The sequence below is a fragment of the Bos indicus genome, chromosome 21 (assembly GCF_029378745.1).
Source record: "Bos indicus isolate NIAB-ARS_2022 breed Sahiwal x Tharparkar chromosome 21, NIAB-ARS_B.indTharparkar_mat_pri_1.0, whole genome shotgun sequence".
In the NCBI taxonomy this organism is placed as follows: domain Eukaryota; kingdom Metazoa; phylum Chordata; class Mammalia; order Artiodactyla; family Bovidae; genus Bos; species Bos indicus.
In genome coordinates, this window is record NC_091780.1 from 33,129,940 (window position 1) to 33,153,069 (window position 23,130).

At 50.0% G+C, this 23,130-nt stretch overlaps 1 protein-coding gene across 3 annotated transcripts in view; it reads right to left on the reverse strand.

The window, feature by feature from the left end:
- Nucleotides 1-23,130, reverse strand: part of LINGO1 (leucine rich repeat and Ig domain containing 1) — a 220,943-nt gene that overhangs the window by 66,965 nt on the left and 130,848 nt on the right. For 2 of the 3 annotated variants that reach the window (XM_070775354.1, XM_070775355.1), the window contains exons 4-5: nt 17,782-18,004; nt 17,438-17,605 (exon numbers count right to left, since the gene is read on the reverse strand). In XM_070775354.1, coding sequence (XP_070631455.1) covers nt 17,438-17,605; nt 17,782-17,934 — 321 coding nt within the window. In that variant the 5' untranslated portion in view covers nt 17,935-18,004. Of the gene's footprint in view, nt 1-2,464; nt 2,563-17,437; nt 17,606-17,781; nt 18,005-23,130 lie in introns of all 3 variants that reach the window. The other variant, XM_070775356.1, reaches the window with a different exon arrangement.

A 23,130-nucleotide genomic window follows, 5' to 3' on the forward strand; every position in this document is an offset into this window, starting at 1 on the left:
CAACACTTCTCATCCCCACCCTGCTCGCTTTTCTTCTCATTAGCACTTAGCACTCATACACACACTAGATTTCACTTGATTATCTGTTTTTCCTTGGCTGTCTCTCCTTCACAAGAGCTTAAGTTCCACGGAGCAGGGATTTTGTTTTGTTAATTTTGTTCACTGTTAGGTCCCTAAACAAAACAGTATCCAACACGTGGTAGATGCTCAATTAATGCTTACTGAATAAAGGGACAGATGAATAGACGAATAAGCTGAGGATCTGACATGAATAAGCACTTGATAAACAGGCAAACAAACTGAAATGGCCAAAGAACACACACGAATATGCCCAATCTCATTGGTGATCAAAGAAATGTAAAATCAATCAGCTTTACCTACCAGGTTGGCCCGGATTTAAGTGTCAGGCTGGCAAGGGTGTCTTGTATGTGACAAGTCAGCACAAGTTTCTGGAAGTTGATCTGGCCTGAGGGTCAAACCTGGAAATGTGCGTGCCTTCTGACCCAGGCAGTCCACTTCCAGAAACACCCTCAAAGGACCCGTAGCACAAGTGCACACAGATGTAGGAACTGGGAGTTTCCCTGAGTGAAGTTTATAAATAACCAAACACCAGAAACAATCTAAATGGCCCCGGACAGGATTAATAATTGATAACATAACTTAAAGACTATCCATACAATGGGCGTAAAAGGAAGGGAAGAACACTAGAATGATCTATACAATAATATTAAGTGAGAAATCAAGCGACAGGGCTGTATAACTAGTGTGACAGTTTTTCCTTTTAAAATATGTTTCTAAGCACATAGAAACAAATCTGGAAGGATATGATATATGGAACTAGTTAGCAGGGGCTAGCCTTGGCAAGGAAGAGATTTTGGGAAGAGCGTGAACTGCATACTTTAGATACTTCTACAGGGACTTCCCTGGTGGTCCAGTGGCTAAGACTTTGCCTTCCAATTCAGGGGATGTGGGTTTGATCCCTGGTCAGGGAGCTAAGATCCCCATGCCTCACAGCCATAAAGTAGAAAGAATACTGTAACAAATTCAATAAAGACTTTAAAAATGGTCCACATTAAAAAAATCTTAAAAAATAATCTATCTACATTCTTAGATCAATAGGTAGATATAGGGAACATATGACCTTAATAGTTGGAAAAATTATTCCACCTGAGGAGAAAACACATCCCTTGTCTCCCCAGTGCTGAAGGATGCAGAAATAGGACATTCTAAGCCCTCATTATCTGGCCCTGCCTCATCCCTGTTATCCCACCCACCTCCATCCCCAAACCCCAGCACTCTGGGTTCCAAGCTCACGAAACAATTTTCTATTCCTGGTTCCTCTCACAGCTCCACACCTGTCTCACAGCTCCGTTCACAGGCACAAAGGCCCAGCCGACCCTGCGCAGTGACCCCCTCAGCCTGAATTCTGCTGTCAGAGAGCCAGAAGGGGGAAAACAAGGACCCCAAGAGCACCCTTCACAGCCAGCCCTGCAGCCTCTAGCGGGAACCCCAGGTCTCTGCCCCAGGGATGGCTTGCAGGATCTATTTACTGTGGCCTGAGCAGGCTTGACCGCCCCTGGCTCCAGGGCTCCCTCTGTAGGCCATGGACACAGCTGCTCTGAGGGTGCCAACATGAGCCCAGCAAAGCGGGGACTGAACAGAGGAAGAGGGGGCTGGGGTTTCAGCTCCCATTAACACATTGAATCAATAAAATCACAGGTCCCATGCAATATTTGGGACATACTTACGATGAAAAATGATCTGTTGTCTTTCTGAAGTTCACATTGAGCTGGACATCTTGTATTTTTTCTGGCAAGCCTAGCTCCCACCGCATCCCAGCTCTTGACCCCAAGCAGAAAGCCTCTACTGGGGCACCCAGGAGCAACCGAGAAATGTCCTCTCTCGGGCCCAACGCAGAGGGATTAAAAGGGATTAAAAGTGAGCAGGGCTCTTCTCGGTGCCAGAAACAGCGCCTCTGCCCTGGGGGTGTCCTGTAGACAGCAGGGACCTTCCAGAGTAAGAGCCCCCACTCACAGAAGCACACACACCAGGCGAGTGAAGACGGCAGCGCCGGCAGGGAAAAGCCAGTGACAGCAATGGATGAGAAACCTCATAGGCAAAAGCTCCCACCGCTGAAAGAGCTTGGCAGGTGTGTACCACGAAGGATCCTTAACCAGCTGCAGACAGCGATATGTGGGAGCCACACGGGGGCCTCTCCGTGTCTCGGGGATGAGGCCTGGTTTGCAGGCGTTGCTGCTGAGGCGGCCTGCCTCTTGGAGGTCTGGAACTCCTCCCCAGGAGGCCCTGAGGGGGCCTGGGGGCTTCAAACCCCACGCCATGTGCCCACCCCCCCAATCGTCCAAACAGGGGCTCATCCACCCAGTGCCCGAGGACCCTACTCTTAGAGTCCTCCCACCCACTGCAGAGACACAACGAGGGAGAGCCTACCTCCATCTCCCCCTACCTGGGTCAGACGGCTCCGGGAGGCAAACAGCCGGGCCTCTGGGGGCCGGGGGCGTGGCAGGGGGAGCTGCGGCCCGTCCGTCTCGGTCCCAGCATGCACTGCGGGGAAGAGCAGGGAGGTGAGTGCAGACAAACACTGGGCCTCTGCAACCTGGGGGTGCCCAGCTCAGCATGCGCCCCCCGCCCCCGAGCAGATCCTGACCCTCTGCCCCCGGGGGCTCAGTGCTGCCTCCCACTTCAGCGAGGGGCCTTCTGCCACCTGTCTCCCTGCTATCTCCTGGCTCCCTCGAATAGCCCCCCAGGTCTGGCATTTGAGGCCTTGTCCAAACCCCTCACTTTTCATCATCTCACACTGTCTTCAATAGGTCAGGCCCACCTCGGCAAGTTTTGTTCACCACACACACACACACACACACACACACACACACACACACACATAGACAGTTCTACCTCATTCTCTCTAAGATTCCCTCTGCCACCCAGCAACCCTTTCCCCTGCCTCCTGGAAGCTTCAACTACATGTCCTCACCCCCAGCACCTCACCCCAGCATGGCTGGCCTCTGCCCCACCATTGCACACAATACCCTCTGCCAGGATCCCCACTCGCCAGGCCAGTCCTCCTGCCCCAGCTGCTGGGCCTCTGGCCAACTGACCTCTCCCTCCTGTATGAGGCTCCTGACCCACACTCCCCTCATTTTCACCACTCCTCCTCACACATGGCCCCCAGCTGCCATGTTCCCTCCTTTCTCCTCCCTGGACCACTTACCCACACCTGTGTTTCAGTAACCCTCTGTCCATGCCCCCCAGGGGATTCCATCATGCCTGGAGGAGAGTCGAGGCCCCTGACCTGTCTCCCGCCCTCTCCTCCCTCCCTCAGCTCCAGCTGCAAGGCCCGCCCTGCAGCACACCCCACTCCAGCTCCACACAGGCCTGGCTCCTCCTCAGCCAGGTTCAGCTCAAGGCACCTCCTCAGACAGCCTTCCTTGACCACCCTGCACAGGAACCGCTCCTTCCCCGAGTCACACTACTCTGAGTGACTAACGTGTCATTCGGTGTTCCCTATCTCAACAATCCCACGGCGAGCTTTATTTCCAGTCAGGTTAATTGAGGTACAATTTACTTGCAGTAAAATTTACCCTTTTTTAGATAAAGAATTCTAGTGAGGATGTGGAGAAAGGGGAATCCTTATGCACTGTTGGTGGGAATGGAAATTGGTGCAGCCTATGGAAAACATTACGGAGGGTCCTCAAAAAATTAAAAATAGAACTACCATGTGATTCAGCAATTCCACTTCTGGGTATATGGCCAAAGGAAATGAAAACACTATCTCAAAAAGATAGATGCACTTCTGTGTTCACTGCAGCATTATTTACAGCAGCCAGCATGTGGAGACAACATAAGTGTCCATCAGTGAATGAATGAATGAAGAAGGTATGAGATATATACATATACATCTATATGATAAAATTATTCAGTCAGAAAAAATAAGGAAATCCATTTGTGACAACACGGATGGACCTTGAAGGCATTATGCTGAGTGAAATAACTCAAAGACAAATACTGTATTGCAGAATCTAAAAAAATAGAAATAAAAAACTAAACTCTTAGGAAAAGAGATCAGACTTATGGTTACCAGAGCCAGAGGGTGGGTGGAGAAGGAATTGCAGGAAGGGGGTCAAAAGGGCTTCCCAGGTGGCACTAGTGGTAAAGAGCCTGCATGCCAATGGAGGAGACTTAAGAGACTCTGGCTCGATCCCTGGGTTGGGAAGATCCCCTGGAGGAAATGGCAACCCACTCCAGTTTGCCTGGAGAGCCCCATGGACAGGGGAGCGTGGTGGGCTACAGTCCATGGGGTTGCACAAAGTCGGACACGCCTAAAGCAACTTAGCACGGCACAGCAGGGTCAAGAGGTACAAACGTCCAGTTATAAGATAAGTACGTGCCAGGGATAAGCACAGCATGATGACTATAGTTAGCACTCTGTTACACACGTAAGTTACTAAGAAAGTAGATCCTCAGAGTTCTTATTACAAGAAGAAAACCTTTTTTCTTCTTTCTTTTCTTTCTATATATCTATATGAGATGATGGATATTGGGCGGTAATCATTTCACAATATATGTAAATTAAACCATAGTACCGTACACCTTAAATGTCTACAGTGATGTATATTGATTATTTCTAAATAAAACTGGAACAAACTTTACACTTTTTAGTGCACAGTTCTGAGCTTCGATAGCTGTATATAGCTTGTTACCACTACTGCAATTAAGATAAAAAACAATTCTATTAACCATCCATATCTGAAAGTCTCCATGAGTTGTCCCCTTTGTAGTCAACTCCCCCTATCCCTGCCTCTCATAACCACTGATCTGCTTTCTGTCTCTATAGTTTTGCCTTTTCCAAAATCTCATACAAATGGAATCACCCATATGTAACCTTCTGAGTCTGGCTTTGTTCATTTATCAAATAATGCATTTGAGATTTATCTGTGTTGTTTCTTGTACCAGAATTTCATTCTTTTTTTATTGCTGAGTAGTATTCAATTGTTTATCCATTCACCAGCTGAAGGACATTTGGATTTTTTCCAATTTGGGGTGATTATGAATAAAACCACTATAAATATTCACATACAAGTGTTTCATGAACATAAGTTGTTATTTCTCTTGGGAAAATACCCAGCAGTAGGATTCCCCGGTCATACAGTAAGCATATTTTTAACTTTATAAAAAATAGCCAGACTTTTTTCCAAAGTGACTGTGCCATTTTTCATTCCCACTGGCGACATACGAGAGTTTCAGTCACTCTGTACCCTCACCAGCAGTTACCATTGTCAACTTTGTAAAAGTCAATGTTAGAGATAAGCAGTGGTATCTCATTTTTTTGGAGGGAGTGGCTATCAAATCCAAGTTTTTGGGGGGCATTTGTAGAATTGCTTTAACTCTCATTGTCATTTTGATTTGCATTTCCCTACTGACTCATGAAGATGAGTGATTTTTTTTTAATGTACCTGACTTGTTTTAGTACCATCACTATCTGAAAGTACATCTTGATTTAATTCTGTTTATTTTCCATTTCTCCCATCATATGTGAGAGCAGGGACCGTGAGATCTACTCCTGCAATATCTGGAACGGTACCTGGTACTGGATAATGGTGATGATGCTGATGCATTTACAAAGTCCTGATCATACGCCCAGCACTATTCTGAGTGCTTGACAAATACTAACTCATTTAATCCTGACAACCGCCCTAAGAGAGTCAGATGCTATCCCCACTTTAAAGAGGAGAAAACAGAGGTAGACAGAAGTAATTAACTCAGAGCTAACAAGGCGCTGAGCAGAGCTTCAGTCTCTGGTGCGCTGGAGTCAAGAGTCTGGAGTCATGATCAGTACAAGAACATGGTCCATAGCGGTCACATTTGCTGAAGGAATGAAAATGTGGAAGAAAGACAACTCAGTTCAGCGTGGCATAGACTGAATATCTGTGTCCCTTTCAAAATTCATAGTTGAACCCTAATCCCCAATGTGGTGGTATCTGGAGGTGCAGCTTTGGGGAGGTGATTAGGTCATGAGAGTGGAGCTCTCGTAAACAGGATTAGTGCCCTTATAGAAGAGACCCCCGAGAGCTCTCTTGCCCCTTGTGCCATATGGCCACATGGTGAGAAGAGGGCATCTATGAACCAGGAGGCCAGCCCTCACCAGACGCTGAGTCTGCCAGCACCTTGATCTTGGACTTCCAGCCTGCAGACTGTAAGACGTCAACTATAGTTGTTTATAAGCACCCAGTTTCTCTGGTATTTTGTTACATAGCCCAAACAAAGACACAGAGGCTCCTAGATGCTACCTCTTGGATATTTCCCCTCCAAAGGTGAATTCATTCTCACTCTCGATTCTACTTCACCTCCTAAAAAATTCATTTTATGTTGATATTGCAAGCAACCAATAGGGACAAGTGGGGTGAGGTTGAGTCAAACCTGGAGCCTGGCCGTGAAGGGCCCAGGCCTGCCAAAGGGCTTATTCCTTTACAGGGACTCTTCCTCAAAGCTTTTCCCACCACTCCCTCCCACACACTTAAGGCCTCCCCAGGCGGAGAGAATGAACAGGAAGTCATGGCCTCAGGAATTCAGAAACATCGCTCTGAGAACATCCCATAACATAAAAACCCTTTGTCCAGACTTCACTTCTCACTGCTCACTGAATGTCTGGCACATTTCCTCCATGCCCTCTCCCCAACAAAATGTCCCCACATTTCCTCGGCCCGTTTGCAGGGAGTTGAGACCATATGAGAAGTTCTAGCCAGTGGGCTGTGAACAAAAATGGTGTGTCACCTCTGCGCCAATGCATTTAGGAGCCCGTGTGCACCTCTACCATTTCTCCTCCTTTGCCACTGTGGCCAAAGAAGGCTGTGAGTTCCAGGGGGCAACTGCCACATGGTTGAGCTTCAGCCTGGGTCCCCGTGTGATTAAATGGACCAGCTTCTGCCACCCTCTCCACTTCCCACATTGGTCATGTAATGTGAATTCATATGGTAAAAGAAGGGAGCCTTGTCACATTGAATCAGGAGTCCCCAACCTCCAGGATCTAATGCCTGGTGATCTGAGTTGGAGCTGATGGAATAACAACAGAAAGAAAGTGCACAGTAAGTGTAATGAGCTTGGATCATTCCCAAACCTTCCCCCACCCTCACCCCGGTGGGAAAATTGTTTTCCATGAAACTGGTCCCTGGTGCCAGAAAGGTTGGGACTATGGCATTAAATCACTGAGAGTTCAGAGAGAGCTTTTTAGGGCAGCACTTCACCACCTTCCCCACACCCCCACCAGCCACATGGGGGCATATGGTTTAAGAACAGGTTTGGATAGCTTTCTGGGTGACAGAACAATAGGATCCCCAAAATAACTAGGATTCCCGTGAGAGATATGACTTCAGTTCCCAAGTTGAAGGGTTCCCTGTGTTTACAAGGGAAAGGGGGGCAGTTCCACAGGATCCACTAACAGGACAGTCCCCACCTGGAGAAGGGAGGTGGGAGCCGAGTCAACTGGGAGCATCTTTGCGACAGTGAGGGCCTTGGCCCACGTTCGAAGACTTGAACTTGACTTTAGAATAAAGGCTGGTACATCTTGAGTTTTATCACTGACTCAGGCCTGGGACCAGCTCCCAGAAAGTCCCCTGAACTTCAAGCTGATTTGTCCTGGATGGACAATTTGGGGTGGGGGAAAGCGCAGGAAAACTCAACCAGGGCCCTGAAGCCACAAGCAACAGTGGGCCACAGGTTTAACTGTAGATTTATGTTTTGAACTTATTGGAACTCTACTTTGGCAATTATCACCTTAAATAGTGTGTACTCCTATGGGACAACACAGGGAACAGGGGAGGAGGCAGCCCTTCAGGATGACAGCAGGAGGCCGGTAGAGGACCTGGGGGGAAATCCCTTAGTTTATATAGGGTCCCTGTGACTTCTTGCCTTTTCCAAGAAGTGAGATTTGGCTGCCGTAAAATACACTGCCTCTGCTACTCACACTCACCCCAAATTGGTGCAATGCAGCTTCTTTGAGGCCAGTAAAAAGACTCTTCTTGAGAATGAGTGCTGGGTGCTGGTGTCAGTACTTGAATGTGTGCATCCAAAGGCCCGTAGTTTTGAACTGACGCCAGGGTAGATGAAAACTGCAGCACTGCGTGGCACCCTACGGAGATGCTGGGGTGGGCTGGGGGTGGGGACTTGGGTCAGAGGTAGGGGTGGGGTTGTTAAAAGTGAAGAAGCCCCTGGAGCAAAGGCAGGCTCTGTGGAACCTGGGGACCTGGGGACTGGGGGCTTCCAAAGGAGCGGTCGTGAAGAATCCTCTCTTGGAGGCTTTCGGGTTGGGGGCCTGCAGTTTTTGGTGTAGCTGGTCTCTGGGAAAAACTTAAGCGAGTTTTGCCATCCTTTTGGTTAAGAATAAAAGGGTGTGACTGATACAGTATAACTGAAAACTAAACCCTACAAAGAAACAGGCAAGAACTGCTCCATTCTTTACCACAAGCGTTTATTTACTTGGGGGCTTATTTTGATGATGAGAAATTCATAATGATAAGTTCGGTGATTTCGGTGAGCTTTTTGGCTTAGGAGAAAATTTAAATTGGGTGCAGACCTGAGGTTTTAACCCAGTTTGCATACCTTGCCCCGGCCCTGATGGCCACAGGATTTGCTTAGACATGCTAGCGCTAAGGAACCATGCCCAGAATGTGCTGCGCTTTCTCCTTTTGTTTCCTGGAGGCAAGTTTCCTGACCAATGATGCTGAGAATTACTCATCCTGGGGTCAGGGCTCCAGTGATGGCTTGTGGTGAGAGTAGAGATTTGGCTGAGGCGGGGTTAGCTCAGCCCCCTGGCTCGAAAGTACACTCGGACATCCCCACTCAGGGACGAAGGGGTTTCAGGCTTGGACATTATGGTCTGGTACCCAGGGACCCAGGCAATGTTGGGATGGATGCACTGGCTCATGGAAAATGCCTGACTAGAACTGCTTGGGGGAGGATTCCCTGGGCACAACATGAATCGTTTTCCCCTGAATGGTTTTTGCTGACTGACTGGGCTTTAATTCACTGTCTGCTAAGGGTTTGGGGGCTGAAAACAGAGGATGAAGTTTCAAAGGCAAATAAGAGACGTTCCTGTGGGGGATGGAGGGAGAGCTGGCACACAGGAGAGAGATGGCAGGCAGAGGGAGGGTGGGGGGTGGGAGAGGGTAAAGGGCACGGACATCCCCATCTCGTCACCGTCACCACAGTCAGCCTCCCCGAGAGCTCAGCCCTCGCTGTGCTAGGTACTTCCCACTCGCTGACACATTCAGTGCCCACCAGCACCCCAGGAGATGCAGACTGTCACTGTCTGCGTTTCTTTTATTAATTTTAAAAAATATTTATTTATTTGGCTGTACCAGGTCTTAGTTGCAGCATGTGGGGTCTCCAATCTTTGTTGTGACATGTGGTATCTTTAGTTGAAGCATGTGGGATCTAGTTCCCTGGCCAGGGATCGAACCTGGGCCCCCCTGCATTGGGAGTATGGAGTCTTAGCCACTGGATCACCAGAAAGTCCCACTGCCTGCATCTTCAGGGTGGGGAAACCAAGGCACAGAGAGGGGTAGTAACTTGCCTTATTTGGAATGGGGCTACGTTTCAAACCCAGGCAGTCAGGCTGTAGCACTCATCCTAAGAGTCCCTGATGAAGCTGGGTTGGTCAGGTTAGACTTGAATGAAAGGCTCCTCAGTGCCACTGACAGGAATTCTGTCTGTGTGTGGTCGGATCCAAGTTGTCAAAAAAATCCACTTTCTGCCCCTAGCTCTGTGACTTTGAGTGAATTACTTACACTGAGACTGGCTCCTTACCTATAAAGTGTATTTCATATGACAATAGAGATTACAGAGCACGTGTGAGTGTGTGTGTGTGTGTGTATGCGTTTTGCCTTGTACAGTACTTGGTAGAGAACAAAAACTCCACAAAAAGCAGACACCACCCCCCTATTGCCTGCCATGGAGCCAGAGCACAGATATGCCCATCTTCAGAGCTTCCAACCATATACATGGGCATGCATGTACTCACGTGTACACATGTATACATGTGTGTATACTCGTGTGCACATGTGTCCCTGTCATGTGTGTACTCATTGCACATGTGCCCCTGTCATGTGTGTACTCGTGTGTACATGTGCCCGTCATGTGTGTACTCGTGTGCACATGTGTCCCTGTCATGTGTGTACTCATGTGCACATGTGTCCCTGTCATGTATGTACTCGTGTGCACATGTGTCCCTGTCATGTGTGTGCTCGTTGCACATGTGCCCCTGTCATGTGTGTACATGTGCCCGTCATGTGTATACTCATGTGCCCATATGTCCCTGTCATGTATGTACTCGTGTGCACATGTGTCCCTGTCGTGTGTATACTCATGTGCACATGTGTCCCTGTCATGTGTGTACTCATTGCACACGTGCCCCTGTCATGTGTGTACTCGTGTACACATGTGTCCCTGTCATGTGTGTACTCGTGTGCACATGTGTCCCTGCCAAGGGGAGCACTCACGTTCATGTGCACACATTTCCCTTCCTCTCCCATCCTTAACTCAGGCTGGTGGCGGCATCAGCCACGTGGTCCCCAGCCAAATACCCAGACATCACTCATGAGTCCCTTCTTCCCCTCTTCACCCTCACGTTCCCTCACCATGGTCAGCCAATGCCTGAATATTTCTCAATCGCATCTTCTCCCAGTTCTCCCTCACCCGCACCCCAGCCAGCGTGCAGTTCCCACTCCACCCACCCTCCACACAGTGGCAACCAGAATGACTTTTCCCAGTCGCAAGTTTTACCTCACCCGCACGCCACTTAAAACCCTCCCAGGAAGCCTAATCAAGCAGGATGTAAAACTTCTGCTGCTGCTGCTGCTACTAAGTCGCTTCAGTCGTGTCCGACTCTGTGCGACCCCATAGACAGCAGCCCACCAGGCTCCCCCGTCCCTGGGATTCTCCAGGCAAGAATACTGGAGTGGATTGCCATTTCCTTCTCCAACGCATGAAAGTGAAAAGTGAAAGTGTAGTCGCTCAGTCCTGTCTGATTTCTAGTGACCCCATGGACTGCAGCCTACCAGGCTCCTCTGTCCATGGGATTTTCCAGGCAAGAGTACTGGAGTGGGTTGCCATTGCCTTCTCTGAAAACTTCTGAGTTTCACATAAAGCCCTAAAGAGAAGCCTGACAGATTTGCCTGAATAAAGATCTAAAGCTTCTCTATGGCTGGAGATACCATAAACAAAGTTAAAAAGATAAATGGCAGACTAGGGGAAATATATCCAACACACATAACAGACAAAAGTTTTAAAATCCCTAATATACTAAAAGCTCCTTCATACCCATAAGAAAAAGGCAGAAAGAAAAGAAAAATAGGCAGCGGATATGAACAGTCAATTCACAGAGAAGAAAATACAAATGGCCAATAACCACATGAAAAGCTGCTCAGCCTCGCTGGGGAGAAAGAAAGTGTGTTGAAACCACAGTGAGATGTTTTCCTGGACTGGCGAAAATTAAAAAGCTTGATAATGTTCAGTGCGGAGGGCAACTGGGGAAATGGCTCCCCGCAGATATCAAGGGTGGGAGCAAAAACTAGTCCAACCTTTTGGAAGAGCAATGTGACAGTACCTATTAAAATTTAATAAGCATACCCTGCGCCAGGGCAACTCCACGCCTAGAAGCCTATCCTACAGAAAGGCTTACATGTGTCAGCCAAGATATATATACGAGGATGTTCACTGAAGCATTATTTGCAAGAGTGAAAAATTGAAGGCAACCTAAATATCCATCAACCCAGGCCTAGTTACATAAATTTCGTTACGGCCAAACAATGGAATATTAGGCAACGATTAAAAAGAACACGGGAGATCTGTATTCCGTGACACTGACGGATGCCCACAGCACACTGGGAAATGAAAAATGGAAGTTGTAGAATAATGCACATAATATGATTCATTCCTTTTCTTTTTTTAAAGATAACACACAATAAATATGTTTATAAAGGCACAGAAAAAGTTCTAGAAGGAAGCACACCAGATCAACAACAGTGGGACCTCGGCAGAATGAGATTTAAGGGCAAAGAAGGATATTTCTTAACAGGACGCACTTCTGTATTGTTTCAGTTTTTACATGAGCAGATATTGCTTTTGTGGTTAAGAAAGAAAAAGAAAAAAAAATGCCCCATCCACAGCCGCTCAGTGGCTGTGAGACAAAGTCCAAACTCCCCAGGCGGCAGCTGAAGTCCGGGACACCGCCCTTGTGCGCCGCCAGCCCTGGGTCTCCCACACTCCCTTTCAGGTCCCCACACCAAGCCTTGGTCCCTGCAGTTCCGTCTTCCCGCAGCGTCCTTTCCTGCCTTCCACGTTTCATCTTTCAGGTGGCTCCTCACGTATCGCCACCTTCTGGAAACTCTCCCTGAACACTCCCCCACACCCTGCTTCCACTCTCCCGGCAACGGTGACAGCCAGCATCCAGGGAGCATGTGTGTGTCTGTGTCGGGGCTGTGCTGTATGCTTTACTCCGTATCGACTCCTTCGATCCTCACAACAACCCTAGGAAGGTCTGCCATCACCTTATTTAATGCATGAGGAATCTGAGGCACAGACGGGTTAACCAACTTGCTCAAAGTCACACCACCAGCAATCAACAGAGCCAGTGAGTGGCGGTGCCAGGCAGAGCATGCGTGAGGCCCTCTGCCAGCACTCAGCACCCAGGACCTATACCTTCCAGGCTCCCAGACTTGCCTAGGAGTCCCGAGTTGGTAGGTGGGTGAGATGGGGGTTTGCCTTGTTCCTGCCCCCAGAACCTGGGTGGGTAAGTGTACACAGGGAAGTCTGCTGGGGCAACAAGCCAGCTCCCAACATCAACCATCCAGTGCTAAAGGAAGCAGCTGGTCTCCCCAGTGGGGAGAGCTGGGACCAGCTCAGCTGGAGGCCAGCGGACCTGGGACTGCTGAGGAATGGCATGGTTTGTGGAGGTGCAGCCCCTCCCGGGGCGAGGACCCAAGCGACTCCCTGCACACCTACTGTGAGCCAGGCCCTTAGGGGTCACGGGCCAGGGAAGCCAGGGGCCAGGAGACTGCTCTGCCCTCCACGTGCTGTGAGTCAGACACATGGAAGCCAGGAGCCAGAGAGGGGGACAGTGGGATGGTGCTCAGAGGAGCAGGGGCCTGGCTTCCGATCAGGACAAAGCAGACAGGGGTCTCTGTGAAGTGGCATCTGGGCCCAGCCCCAAAAGACGAAGGGGGATCTGGGCAGATGGAGCGGGGAAGGGAACTCCAGGGGGCTGGAACAGCTTAAGCAAGGGCTGGAGGTGGGCAAGTGTGGAGAGCTCTGGGGAAGAGTCACTGGTTTTGGCTGGAAAACAAGATAAGTAGGGAAGCAGCAGTGGATGTGGGGGTGCGAGATGCTGGGGCCCTTGGAGGGAGCAGCTGCCCACAGCAAGGAGGGGGCAATCTGAAGCACGTGGACTGCCTAGGACCGGAACCTGTCAGGCAGATCCACCTCCACTGTCAGCTCGTGACAGTGGCCTAGTTCCCCACCTCGGTGCCCTCACCTATAGAAAATCACACAACTTCCAGGACTGGTGAGAGAATTAAACAAGACGGTGGTTTGCAGCACCTTGAACCTGGGGAGGCAGGGGAACACGTCTGGTGGGGGCACCGTACTGGAGGAGACAGAGCGGCTCGCCGGGGGCATCGGCCTTTGTGATGAGAACTGGTGTGGGCATATGCCCCTCAAGGCCCCCCAGCCCAGCAAAAGTACTCAAATACTAGCCTTGTGTTTAAAGTACAAACTCCAGACAATGTGATTTCAGACTCTCTTCTTTCTTAAAGAGATGTGAAAGGCAGAGCCTCACGATGTTGAGCAGGTCTCTACCCCTCTCGGGGCCTCAATCTCCCCATGTGGGGGGTAGGTGACAGGTTGGGTGGTTTCTCTAGGCCTGGTTATTCAGAAGGGGCTGAGCCGTGGAAGGAGGGAAATGGGCCAAGGGTGATGGCAAGGAGGTATGGAAACCCAGAGGGATGGGATTCAGAGAGAGGAGGGTCGGGGATGAAGGAAGCAGAAGACGCTCCTTCCTGGGTTAGTCCCCTAACTAGCCAAGGGCCTCCTCACACCACCTACTCCAAGGCCCACAGCCCCAGTCAGAGCCCAGGGTGTATTCACTCAGTTGGGGGTGGAGAAGCTGAAAGAAGTGGAGCTCCATCGTCCCAGGGCAAGTTCACTCCTGGGAACAGCAGAAACAGCGATGGGTGGGCCAGGAGGCAGGTAAGACCGGGGGTCATGCCCCACTGGGCTACTTCAGGCTGAGTGCCACTAGGCAAGTCCCTGCACAGTTCCATTTTCTCTTCTATGAGATGAATAAATATGCTTTCCTTGCAAATAACATTATTACCCTGGGGCCCAGCGCACCAGCAACCTGCCTCATAGGTGAGCCCTTTGGTTCACCAGGAGCTGAGCAGGACCTGGGGGAGTCTCAGCCAGCTCTGGGAGTGGGGGAGAATCACTCACCCCCAGGAACCCCCACGACACCCATGGGTGCCATCCTCCTCATTGCTCACAGGGACCCCGTCTTAGCCTCCCCACTGGCCCACCTACAGCACTGCCCCTGCCCACCTGCTGCCAGAAGAACTCTCTAAGTGAGGCCTACCTCAACTCTAATCACTTGGCTGTCACTGTTTGCTTGTCACTTCCCCCACCAGCCCCATGGGCAGGAACTACATCTGATTCATCTTGGCCGTTGCAGAGTGTGGGGTCTGGCACGAGAGTCCTGCCCACAGGCAGCAGAGCTCGCAGTGGGGATGAACAAGCAGGACCATTCACCCCTCCCACCCCAGCACCTGTTGCTCTATTGAATATTCATGACAGTGCTGGGTTCCACGTGGGGCTGGGGGCAGAGCTCAGTGTGGGACCACGATTCAGTCTGTCTGGGATCAGGGCTCAGTGGGGCTGGGGTCAAAGTTCAGTCTTCTGGGATCAGGGCTCAGTGCGGGGCTGGGATCAGGGTTCAGTCTGTCCAGGATCAGGGCTCAGTGGGGCTGGGGTCAAAGTTCAGTCTTCTGGGATCCGGGCTCACTGCGGGGCTGGGGTCAGGGTTCAGTCTTCTGGGATCAGGGCTCAGTGCGGGGCTGGGATCAGGGTACAGTAAAGGAAGTTTTCTGCCCTCTACCATGAAGGGCTCAGGACTTCTCCCAGCCTTACCCCCTGCTTTGAAAATAACTTCTCCTGCCCCTGGAGTTCTGGGGCCTGTCTTGAGTCCCCACCCTGCCCACGCTCTACCCAGGCAAGGCCTGACCTATGCTCCACTCCAGGCAGCCATGGAGTGGAGGCAACCCATACTCACTGTGCCCAGCCACCACCTGACTCCCACAGAAGGGGTTCAAGGTGGGAAGTGCTTCCTTGCATCCCTAACTGGCCCTCAGAAACACAGCAAGGACAGTCAGCCTTCTGGCCTGAATGCGTTCCCAAGCCAAGGAGAAGTCGTTTGGGGTTAGCTCAGGTTTTTCTATTAGCCACCCCACTGTCCCCACTCTATTAGCCTAGATGATCCAGTGCCAGTGGAGGTAAATCCAGGTCTGGCTGAACATGCAGGCAAAGGTGTTGGCTGGTACGTGGCAACGAGATGTGCCACCCAAACAGTTCCTCCTGTCACAGTGCCTGAAATCCTCCTTTGTGTTCCTTGCTTGAAGTCAATCTTGTTGACCCTCCTCTGAAACCTCCATCCGGAATCAGTTTTTAGCTGGGCGTGGGGACTGCCAGATCCCTCGGCCCTGGGTGACTCATGTCTAACCCAGGTTTGGCACTCACAGGGCTCAGAAATGGGAGCTGAATCAGGGACTGACCTGAGTGTGTGTCAGAGTTTGGCAGGAGGCTGCCCGCGCCCCTCAGCACTCCCACCCACCCAGCCAAACCCTCCACTCCCTCTGCCTGCTACTCCCAAGCAGAGGGTCAAGTTGGTTTGCTGGAAAGACACATGGTTCTCATTTTAATTAATTAAAGAAAAATCTAATCACTGCATTAAACTTCTCATTACTCCACTTGAATACCCGTTAAGTAAATTTAATTACCAGAGGATTGGGTTTCCCAGCCTCTTTCATTAGCTTCTGATAAGATGGGGGAGTTGGGAGGGAAGGGGATGGGAAGCAGAACAATGCCATTCTCAACTCACAGAGGGCAAGGTGGACAGTATACTGGGGCTACTGTGGTCAGGCTTTGGTGTCTCCCTGAGGACAGGCTTGGCCCTGGGCATAGGGAGACCCTCCTCCCAACTACCTCTAGAAAGGAAAAGGCCTAGAATTTGGATACAGTCAGCGCTGAATGCTTCATTTACAGCCACTCTTGGTTATTTATACCCCACCTCCTTCTAAAAGAGTTTGAGGTGGCTAAGAACAGCACAAGCTGAAAAATAACAGAAGAAATCAGAACAAGGGAAAGATGTGCAAGAGAAGAAGAGGAAGCCAAAGCCAAGGCTACTGAGCAACTACATGCCACAGCAACCCGAGCACTTATCAGAAAGGGGCCACAAACCAGCTATGAGCTTCCTAGCAGCCAAGACAAAGAGAGCAACACATTTCGGCACTAAGGTCATAACCAACAGAGTATTCATAAGGAAATGCACACCAAACCTTGGTCTTTCCATCTATAAAAAGGGCAGAGCTTGAGCATGAACTAAAGGAAATGACCATTGGCGGAAGCAGTCAGCAAAAGTTTCCTAGAGCAGGAGGGATCTAAACTAGGCCTTGAAAAAGAGGATGGGGCAGACTCCATCTTTAGTAATCATTTATTATTTGTCTTCCCCAGTCAGAGGCATCTCCTTTCTGCCAGCAGGACTCTGAGATTCCTTTGAGCTTCTCAAAGGAAGCTTCTCTCTCGTTCCTGGTCACATGGTTAAGGAAGGACAGACCCTTACCCCAGCCCACCCTCATTTCCTGTGTACCCAGTTAAAGGATCAGGATTATCTTAACCCTGTCAATAGGGCCCAAGAGATTTACAGTCACCTGGGACTACAAATCCCAAGTCCCAACTCCAGGACTTTTATTTGTTCTATCAGAAAAGCAGGTTTTGTCTCTAGCCGAGACCCCAGATTTCAACCTGGTAGCCAGTAGCCCCGGAAACTGCTGGCACATCTTATGATTACATCATGTGAAAAGCTACTAGGAGGGGAGCCATCACCAAAAAAAGAGAAGCAGAGAATTACAGACAGAAAACAGTCCTGGTCACATTGTTGAAGCGACTGGATCAAGCCCTGCCTGAAGCCCAACTTACCCCCAGACACTTCAGTGTCATGAGTTGATAATCTCATTTTATTGGAATAAGATTTTTGTTACTTGCAACCAAAGGGATCCTCACAGACACAGTGTTCAGAAAGATATCCTTCCAGTTCCAGAGATGTAGAAGGCTAAGGCATTCCCAGGAGCCAGGGAATGGGCAGGGTGGGTGTGACACCTACCGTGACTGCCACTGTGCCCCACTGAGTCCTGAAGCTTGAGGAGTCACTTCGGTGCAGGCTGGGGTGAGGAATAGGCTGGGGAGTGGGTCCAGGAGCTGGGCAGGGACAGAGCCCCAAAATGCTGGCAGGAGGCAGGCTCAGTGCAACCAGGACATGGCTGTGGAGTCCCTAGAAAAGAGGAAAAGCAAGAATGAGCAGTATGGTTCACATGGGGGACATCGGGGCACAGGGCATCAGGCAGACAGTGGTCACACCTTTACCAAGGTGAGGCCAGAGTCAGCCAAGTCTATCTTCACTTCCTCACCCCTTGTATGTTGCCACTTACCCCTTTACTGCACCCTCACCTGGAGTACCTCCAGGCTGCAGAAGAGCATCTGTAGGAGCCCTTCCCTCTGAAGAGAAGGGAGGGTGGGGGAGGGGCGTGCAGGCATGGCTGGAGTCCATGTGCTGTTGCCAGAGTGTATGTGCCTGGTGGCAGGTGGAGGGCAGGGGAGCATCCCCCTCAAGACTATGGGCTTATTTCTCACAGTTCCTCTTCCAGTGAGTGCCCAGAACCGGGCCCAGGGCCTGAGGCAGCCAGAACAGGACAAAGGTGAGTGAGGCAGCTATCTTCTTTGATCACTGGTCTGGACTTCTAAGTGGCTTCCCTGGTGGCTCAGATGATAAAGAATCTGCCTGCAATGCAGGAGACCCAGGTTCAATCCCTGGGTCAGGAAGATCCCCTGGAGAAGGGAATGGTAACTTACTCCAGTATTCTATGGGCTTCCCAGGTAGCACTAGTGGTAAAGAACCCACCGGCCAATGCAGGAGACATAAGAGACAAGGGTTCAATCCCTGGGTCGGGAAAATCCCCTGGAAGACGGCATGGCAATCCACTCCAGTATTCTTGCCTGGAGTATCCCATGGACAGAGGAGCCTGGTGGGCTACAGTCCATGGGGTCACAAAGAGTCAGACATTGCAAGTCTGATTGAAGAGTCAGATTGAAATGACTTGGCACACGGGACTTCTAAAAGAATTCTAGAAAGGACAATGCTCAACCTAAGGGAATGAATGGTGGTGTTCCAGGCATGGGCAGAGAACAATGTAGCGCCTCTGAGTGCCTTCCCATCTGAAGAAGCAGAAACCATCTACTCTGCCTTCACACCAGCCTCCTTTGGGCACTGATCCAGCTTGGGGGGGCCACCCCTCAAGGGGGTGATAAACACAGTCTTCCCCAGCTTCTCTGAGGCCAAGTGGCACCTTTGGGGAGGGACAAAGGGTGGAGATATTTCAGACTCAGGACACTGCCTGCAGTCCTGGCCGTTGGAAAGTCACTAAGCCCCTTTATCCCTTCGTGAGTCCTCTGATCTAAGGGATACTGGCTTGCTTCTTGGCTCCATAAAAAAGGCACAACAACTGAGATCCTGCGTCACAGACACTCGGCTGGCTGGGTCTCCAGAAACGTCTCTAGACCGGTGCAGTGGAATTGAGCTTTCTGCAACGATGGGTGTGTTCGATACCTGTGCTGCCTGATATGATAGCTGCCAGCCACATGTGCATGTTGAAATGTGGATACTGACACTAAGAATCTGAGTTTTCTTTCCTTTTATTCATTTATGCTATGCTATGCTAAGTGCCTTTGACTGTGTGGATCACAATAAACTGTGGAAAATTCTGAAAGAGATGGGAATACCAGACCACCTGATCTGCCTCTTGAGAAATTTGTATGCAGATCAGGAAGCAACAGTTAGAACTGGACATGGAACAACAGACTGGTTCCAAATAGGAAAAGGAGTTCGTCAAGGCTGTATATTGTCACCCTGTTTATTTAACTTATATGCAGAGTACATCATGAGAAACGCTGGGCTGGAAGAAACACAAACTGGAATCAAGATTGCCGGGAGAAATATCAATAACCTCAGATATGCAGATGACACCACCCTTATGGCAGAAAGTGAAGAGGAACTCAAAAGCCTCTTGATGAAAGTGAAAGTGGAGAGTGAAAAAGTTGGCTTAAAGCTCAACATTCAGAAAACGAAGATCATGGCATCCGGTCCCACCACTTCATGGGAAATAGATGGGGAAATAGTGGAAACAGTGTCAGACTTTATTTTTCTGGGCTCCAAAATCACTGCAGATGGTGACTGCAGCCATGAAATTAAAAGACACTTACTCCTTGGAAGGAAAGTTATGACCAACCTAGATAGCATATTCAAAAGCAGAGACATTACTTTGCCAACAAAGGTTCGTTTAGTCAAGGCTATGGTTTTTCCTGTGGTCATGTATGGATGTGAGAGTTGGACTGTGAAGAAGGCTGAGCACCGAAGAATTGATGCTTTTGAACTGTGGTGTTGGAGAAGACTCTTGAGAGTCCCTTGGACTACAAGGAGATCCAACCAGTTCATTCTGAAGGAGATCAACCCTGGGATTTCTTTGGAAAGAATGATGCTAAAGCTGCAACTCCAGTACTTTGGCCACCTCATTCGAAGAGTTGACTCATTGGAAAAGACTCTGATGCTGGGAGGGATTGGGGGCAGGAGGAGAAGGGGACGGCAGAGGATGAGATGGCTGGATGGCATCACTGACTCGATAGACGTGAGTCTCAGTGAACTCCGGGAGTTGGTGATGGACAGGGAGTCCTGGCGTGCTGCGATTCATGGGGTCGTAAAGAGTCGGACATGACTGAGCAACTGATCTGATCTGATGCTAAGTCACTTCAGTCGTGTCCGACTCTGTGTGACCCCATAGACGGTAGCCTACCAGGCTCCCCCGTCCCTGGGATTCTCCAGGCAAGAACACTGGAGTGGGTTGCCATTTCCTTCTCCAATGCATGAAAGTGAAAAGTGAAAGTGAAGTCGCTCAGTCGTGTCCGACTCTTAGCGATCCCATGGACTGCAGCCTACCAGGCTCCTCCGTCCATGGGATTTTCTAGGCAAGAGTACTGGAGTGGGGAGCCATTGCCTTCTCCGTTATTCATTTATATTTAAATCTAAATAGTCACATGTGGCTAGCTGCTACCATATTCGATAGTACATCTCTGGACCAACCCTTGCCTAGCCCCTGGCCCCAGTGCTATGCATGCTCAGTGGTGTTGGACTCTTTGTGACCCCATGGACTATAGCCTGCTCAGCTCTTCTGTCCATGGAATTTTCCAGGTAAGAATACAGGAGTGGGTTGCCATTTCCTAACCCAGGGGATCTTCCCAACCCAGGGGTAGAACCCGCGTATCCTGCGGCTCCTGCATTGCAGGCAGAGTCTTTCCCTCTGAGCCATTGAGGAAGCCCCCCTGGTCACAGTACCCAGAGACAACTGAGGTCCAGAGAGGAGATAGGATTTGCCCAAGGTCACACAGAGAGTGGCAAAGGCAAAATCTAGAACCTAACTCTTCGGACTCCTAGCCCCAGCTCTCGATAGCGCCCACTGCCCTTCCCATATTGGGCTCATGTTCTCCCATCCTGATCAGGCCCGTCACACAGAGTCTTGCTATCCCACAAACCGTGCTACTGCTCCCAGGACAGGGAATCAGGCCACCTTTGAAGGGATCATCTCTCCCAGCCACTGCTGCTGGCCCATCTCTCAGGCCCCTAGTCAAGCAGCCCCAAAGAATATAGCTGGGGAAATCATTCATCAGAGAGGAAGTGCTCTGGGCACAGAGCTGTTCACTGCAGGGTTATTAATAACAGCAAAATGCTGGAGGCTGCCTAAACATCCCACAATAGAGATGACGCAGTGCATCATGACACCGCTGTTTGATGGAATATTATACAACCACTAAAAATGATAAACACAGAGGCTAGTAGCAGCACAGAGCAATGTTTACCTAACAATATTGAACAAGAAAACAGAAAACGGATGAGGGTGGGGTGGGGTTGCAGTGGTGTACAGCACCCTGTGCTCACTGAGCCCACTTATATCTGTTATCCCAGCCTGCACTGCAGCATAATGACATCCAGAGTTCATACCCATTCCAGAGATGGAGGAGCTGAGGCTTCAATAAGCCACCCACAGCCCTGGCCACATGGGGAGGGAGGGCTCGAATAGGGCTTGAACTCTTGATTTCTGACTCTATGGACAGACTTCCACAGCTGTTTCTTTGTGCCATGATGGGGACGTTAACTTTTGTCCTCTCCTTTTTATTTATTAACTCATCTTATTTAACAGATACATTCTAAGTGCCTTACAAACGTGGGCTCATGTGATCTCTACAATAGCTGTAAGAGGGAGAAGTTGATACTCATTTTTTTTGATCAGGAAACTAGGGCACAGAGGTCAAGGGTCACTTCTACTTCCCACATTTCTACAAGCCTTCAGCGTTGTCTTCACAGGAGGAGGGCAAGGTGACAGGGAGGGAAGAGCTGCTGACTTGGAGCAGCAGAAACACAGGTGTATGTGTGCAAGCACACACGTGTATGTGCGTGTGTGGCCTCCCTTTCTAATTGCATGGAAATTCTTTCTTGTAGCAGTTGAAAGAAAAAAGTTCCAGAAATAAAATATTGTACCAAAAATTCTTTACAAAACAAGCACAAACACAAAGATGAAAACCTATTCAGAATTAAAGCTACTGATACATCCAAGAGACTGTGAACGCAATCCAGCCCCTGGCAGCCAAGCTCATGTCTCCAGGCTTTCCTGCCAATTTCCTGACCCCGGACTCTTCCCTCCTGCCTGGGTGAGATCCTCACCTCAGAGGGCAGCGAGGAGCGGCCCTGTGTGCGAGTGGACTTCAATAAACACCTCCCAGAGCCCTCGGCACAACACAGCAGGCCAGCAGACAGACTTCAGAGCCCGAGCTGCTGCGGCATACTGTCGCTGGCCAGGGCTGACCTCGAAAGGCCAAGTCATCCAGGCCTCTGCCTCCAGCCCCAGGCAGCCCCGTTCCACAAGTGGAACAACTGAGGCCACCCAAAAGGTAAAAGACCTCATCAGGGGTCACACTGGTACTGAACAGGGGAGCGTGTGCGTCCACGTGCCTATGCGTGCATACAACCCACACGAACATGTGTCTACCGTGTTTGCTAAGTCGCTTCAGTCGTGTCCTACTCTTTGCGACCCTGTGGACCGTAGCCCTCCAGGCTTCTCTGCCCATGGATTCTCCAGGCAAGAACACTGGAGTGGGTTGCCATGCCCTCCTCCAGGGCATTTTCCCCACCCAGGGACCGAACCCTTTTCTCTTAAGTCTCCTGCATTGGCAGGCGGGTTCTTTACCACTAGCACCTCCTGGGAAGCCCTGTGTGTCTCTCATGTGTGCGTATAATTAAAATATCCACTGATATTCAGCTTATACACTACCACACACAATGATGATTATGTTACTAACTGCTACCATATCCACAGTGGTGTTTCTATTTCTCCTTTACATTTTTCTGTTATTTTTCATTCTCTGTCACCAGATACTTACGAGCACTTACTATGTACCAACTATATTATAGGTGCTGGAGATTAATTGGGGTGCCCCTCACAGGGATGGGGGGTACAGACGATAAGCAAATAAAGAAACAAGATAGTTCCAAAGAGTGACAAGTGCGATGAAGATAAGCCTGGGCACGTGAGAGAGAGCGCCTGGGATGGGGCTCAAGGGTCCCTCGAGTGGGACGATCCGAGGAGGCCTTTCTGCAGAGGCCACATCTGAATTTACATCTGGACAATAAGAACTCAGTCAACCTAGAGCAGCAAGAATGGGGGAGCCTGGTGGGCTTCCATCTATGGGGTTGCA